Source organism: Cebus imitator, unplaced genomic scaffold, assembly GCF_001604975.1.
Source record: "Cebus imitator isolate Cc_AM_T3 unplaced genomic scaffold, Cebus_imitator-1.0 Scaffold297, whole genome shotgun sequence".
In the NCBI taxonomy this organism is placed as follows: Eukaryota; Metazoa; Chordata; class Mammalia; order Primates; family Cebidae; genus Cebus; species Cebus imitator.
Window position 1 is genome coordinate 842,011 of NW_016107612.1, and position 5,199 is coordinate 847,209.

The window sequence follows — 5,199 nt, forward strand, 5'->3', positions numbered from 1 at the left end:
TCTCCTGAGTAAAATGTAGATGGGGAGCTTATGAGTCTTGGGGTCACAATCACACAGCACGTGCCTGGTGCCAGGCCCTGTTGCCAACACCTTGCAACCACCTGGCAACCTCTGCCCACCTCCCATGGGCTACAGCATCAGGGCTCAGGCCCCAGATTTTTTTTTTTTTTTTGAGCTGGAGTCTCGCTCTGTCGAGCTGTTGCCCAGGCTGGAGTGCAGTGGTATGATCTCAGCTTACTGCCACCTCCACCTCCCGGGTTCAAGCAATTCTCTGCTTCAGCCTCCAGAGTAGCTAGGATTATAGGCAACTACCGCCTAACTAATTTTTTGTACTTTTAGTAGAGACGGGGTTTCACCATCTTGGCCAGGCTGGTCTTGAATTCCTGACCTCATGATCTACCACCTTGGTCTCCCAAAGTGCTGGGATTACAGGTGTGAGCCACCATGCCCTGCCAAGATGTTTTCGACTCTAGCTGTGCAAACTCAGGGAAAAAAAAGGTTATAAGGAAACATGTCAAATTGTCAACACAGGCTGGGGGATTATGGCAACTGAGACTTTTCTTCTTTTTGCTTATCTCTAATGTCTCAGTTTTCGCAGCTGGGAATTAGTAAAAATGTAAAGGAAAAAAAGGGTGCTGAGGGAATGGGGATTGTGAGGGGCCCCAGGTGAGTTTAGGTTACAGTCACATTAAAAAACAAAAACCAAAAAACGATTTAAAACGTGCACGCCCCTGTTTAATCCTGGGGTTAGACCCCAGGCAGGCCTGGGCTCTGGGCTCTCTGAACATGGGGGAGACAGGGCCTAGCTGCCCTGCCCACCCCTCCTCATGAAAGCCGACCCCAAGGATAGACAGGGCTCTTGGATGGGCCGTGCCTTCAGCCACTGGGGCTCTTGATATTTTAGCAGCGAGGTTGGGGGAGGAAGTCTTATTAGGCAGTTTCCTGAGGAGCTGAAGCCTCTGCCAACTCTCTCCCCTGGCCTTGGCTCTGCGGAAGGGCTTGACTCAAGGCCTTTCATCCTCTCCTCTCATCCCTGGGCTCCTACTCCACACTGCCCTCCACCTGCCGGTGACCTCTGGGCTTTTGGGTGACCCTAGGAACTCAGGTAGGGGGCAGACCCGGGAGGGACCCTGTGGCTTCTACCACAGGAAAGCTGTCAAGATGGCGGCTGCTTGGAATTCCCCTGTTGCCCCATAAGTGGCTGTTTCCTAGATGAGCCCAAGAGGCCTTCGAGGTTTCCAAGGGCCAGCACTTCCTACTCTCCTTAGCCGGATTCAACACAAAGAGAGGAAGGGGCAGGACGGGATGAGACCAGTTGTGGGGGTGGGAGCTGGGCCTGGAATGGGCGGAAGGACCCTGCCTGAGGACTTGAGAGGCCTGGCCTGCTCCATGGTGGGGGTGCGACCCCTACTGTGGCGAATCACATTCTTGGGGCCCAGGCCAGTATCTAAGAGGCTTGGCCAAGAGCTTGGACATATGGGCTAAGGAGGACCTCTGGCTCCGCAGCCATGCTGACTCAAGGCACGGTGACGCCTCAGTCTCCTGCCCTCCTGGGGTATTACTTGCACCCTGCACAGGCCTGGATGGGATTTTCTGCTTCTCAAAGATGAGAGGGCAGGGCTTGGGTGCCCCCACTCTGAGCAGCATGTGTGGGGAAGGGAACTTTTGGATCAAAATGGCACCATTTCCCATCTCTCTCTGTGCCCTGCTCCGGGCTCCCATCAGGGTGGGCCTTCAGGCCCACCTGAGCCCAGCCTGGGAGGCCTGGCCTGCCTCCTCCTCCCTGCTAGACAGGGAGGGCATGTGGCAAGCTGGGTTCTTTTCTCAGCAAGAACAAATGGCAAACTAACTCCATACTCCTTCACTGCTCCGCCCTGCCAGGGTGACCCCAGGTGCCCTGCCTCTCCCTTTTCTGGACTCTCGAGGGCAGCCCTAAGCTCTGCCCCTCCCAAGGCCTAGTTTCCAAGGGTCATCGTGAAGGAGCCTCCACAGAATTGGAACAAGTTCTCCTTGGTGTTGAGGTCAAGCTCCCTAACCTCGCATGGGCTGGACCCCCACCCCCTGCATGCTCTTCCAGCTGGAGGCTCCAGCCCAAGGCCTTACAAACAAGGACACACTTGCCGGCTGTACAATTTATTCAGTGCACATTATTTACAGAAATAATGGTATGGAGGTGGACACGGAACCCCCACAGCCCCACCCCTTGGCTGGCTCTCTGGTTCTGCAGGGGGTGGAAGCTGCTGGACCCGTACTTGGTGCCAGCGCACGAGAAACCACTCCCAGAGGCCAGAACCCCTTACCCCCAAGGCGCCTCGGGGATCCTGGGTGGCAGACCCCACTCACTCAGGGACATGGGGAAGCAGAGCCAGCTGTACAGTACCATTTCCCACAGCAGCCATGGCCCCCTGCTTGCTTTGGGAAGGAAAAGAGGAAGGAGGCATCTCCGCCCTCAGGGCCAAGCGCAGGAGCAGGGCAGCCTCTTAGGCCATGGTGGGGGCTCCTTTGGGGGGTTCACAGTCTGATGCGCTGCTGGCCTATCCCCAACAGTGTCTCTCCTCTCAGTATGCTGGGGGGACAGGGAGCTGGAGGGGAGGAGCCCCTCATACCCGGTGCCTGGCACTGTGGGCACCCATACAGGTGGGCACCCATCCGTGGACATCCACTGCCCAGGCCTAGGCACCCATCAGACCCCTCTCCTGGGGGCTCAGGACACTGGCAGCTGAGCTCAGGCCTCTAGGTTGGTGGCGTGAATGGGAGAGGGAGGGAGGAGGCGCAGGGAAGGAATGGGGGTTCTAGCTCAGTGAGGTGTCTCTGCTATGGGTGAGGCTGCTGCTACCCAGGGAGGGGCCTTGGCAGACTCCTTTTGGTCCATGGAGAGGGAAGAGGGGTGGGTCCCAGGGGAGGTGGGAGCTGGGAGCTGCTGCCGGGGGTGGGCTGGGTTCTCAGGCCTAAGGAGCCAGGCTCGCTGAGGCTGTGAGAAGTGGGTTGGGAATGAACCAAGCCTCAACTCAGGCTTGGGGGCCACGGCCCATCTCCCTTCCATGTCCCCTTTGGCCTGGGGCTGTCCCTGGGTGGAAAGCTCTTCCTAAGGCCCAGGCTCACTTGGGAGGGAGGAGACCCAGGGGGGGCCAGCCTATCTCCAACTGGGCAAAGGGAGCCTGCGGTTATGGCCCTGGGCTCAGGCTGAGGGGCTGCTCTTTCAATGTGGGCCTCTGCCGAGTCAGAGGACGATGAGGGGGTTCTAATTCCCTGACTGGAGCGGAACTACATTCAGAAAACTCTAAACACCCTGCTCTGGTCAGGGAAACAGGAACAAATGGTTAAGTAAGGTGCCAAAAACAAAACAAAACACTTGGGCATAAATAATGAGGGCAGGGCAGACAGGGTGTGTGAGGGTTGGAAGGGGCCCCAGCCTGGGGGCGGAGGGAGCCCCCAGGAGTCATCTCAGAACCACAGGCGCCGCGGTGGGCCCCCGTGGGCCCCCTGAGCACCGTGAGCAGGAGCCCTGGACGCTCAGACCCACTCCTGCAGCGAGCGCTTGCAGTAGAGCAGCACCCGCGGTGCGCCCTTGCGCTGCATCTGCACCAGCGCGTAGGTGAGGCCCAGGACGCAGAGGAGCAGCAGGAGCGGCACCAGCACCATTACCACGTTCAAGGTCCGTGCCACCTCCTCCATCTGCACCACCACGCGGCTGCCTCCATCCTTGCCAGCCCCGGTCCCGAAGTCCCCCTCCCCATCGCCCACGTCGCCCTCTGCGCTGTCCACCCCGGGCTCTGCGTCCCCATGGGGGTTGAAGGGCGGCCGGGCCACGTCAGGCCATCGGGGGCCTGGCTCCACGTGCTCCTGGCAGCCCATGAAGTCCCGCAGGATGGACTTGGGGTAACCAGGCTCCATCCGCAGGCGGTCATTGTGGAATTTCCAGTATTTGGTGCCCTTATAGAAGTAGGTGTAGGCTGCAGGGACAAGGAGGCCAAGAGTGGCTTCAGGCAGAGCCCCAACACCAGTGGGACCCTCAAAAGCCAGGACATGCCGAGGGCTTTATTTATTTATTGAGACGGAATCTTGCTCTGTCGCCCAGGCTGCAGTACAGTGGCCTGATCTCGGTTCACTGCAACCCGCCTCCCCGGTTCAAGCGATTCTCTTTGCCTCAGCCTCTGCATAGCTGGGACTACAGGTGCCCACCACTATGCCCGGCTAATTTTTGTATTTTTAGTAGAGACGGTGTTTCACCATGTTGGCCAGGGTGGTCTCCAACTCCTGACCTTGTGATGCGCCTGCCTCAGCCTCCCAAAGTGCTGGGATTACAGGCGTGAGCCACCGCGCCCAGCCATGCTGAAGGCTTTAAAGTATCTTTCTTCTCATTTGCTTCCCTGAGCATTTTCAAATCTGCCCCTTCTCAAATTACAGGAGCCAGACTGAGAGGAGCCTGGCTCAGAGGGTTTTGGGCAAGGGCAGGACTAGAACCTTGGGCTTCCTGACCAGACTGACATTAGCTGGGGCAGGGCCTAGAAGGGTCTTAAAGCCTGCTGGGATAGGGGCTGCAGTCAGGGACTCTGCTGCCCCATCCCAGAACTGGCTTTACCTCACACCACAGAGGTCGGGGTCTTGCTCAAGGCCACACAGCACCCTACAGTTGTTCTAGAGTGGAAGGAACCTGGTGCTGCCTTGGGCTGGCTCTCTGGCCTTGGGCACCATGCCAGCATCCCATCAACACCAGGCAGGGCCCAGGTTTCAATCAAGGGGTGAGCACAAGAGATCAGAGCAGCTACAGAGTACCAAGCTCACACACAGAAGCTGTGTGACCGGCCTGAGCACTGGCAAAGCAGGCAGGGTCTTTCCTGAGTCACCCAGGCTGGGGTGTAGTGGCACAATCATGGCTCACTATAGCCTCGACCTTCTAGACTCAAGTAATCCTCCCACTGCAGCCTCCTAAGTAACTGGGACTACAGGTGCAAGCCACCACACCTGGCTGATTTAAACATTTTTTTGGTAACTATGTTATCCAGGCTGGTCTTGAACCCCTGGACTCAAGCGATCATCCTGCATCACCATGCCTCTTCAAGAACTGGGATTACAGGCGTGAGCCACTACACCTGGTTGGTTTTTTTTTGAGACCGAGTCTCCCTCTGTTGCCAGGCTGGAGTGCAATGGCGCGATCTTGGCTCACTACAACCTCCGCCTCCCAGGTTCAAGTGATTC

The 5,199-nt window shown here is 57.8% G+C and overlaps 1 protein-coding gene across 1 annotated transcript in view; it reads right to left on the bottom strand.

The window, feature by feature from the left end:
- Window positions 1-2,117: 2,117 nt before the first annotated feature.
- Window positions 2,118-5,199, bottom strand: part of MMP15 (matrix metallopeptidase 15) — a 22,074-nt gene continuing 18,992 nt past the window's right edge. The window contains exon 10 of the mRNA XM_017502618.1: window positions 2,118-3,953. Within this exon, the coding sequence (XP_017358107.1) occupies window positions 3,514-3,953 (440 nt within the window). The 3' untranslated portion in view covers window positions 2,118-3,513. The remainder of the gene's footprint in view (window positions 3,954-5,199) is intronic.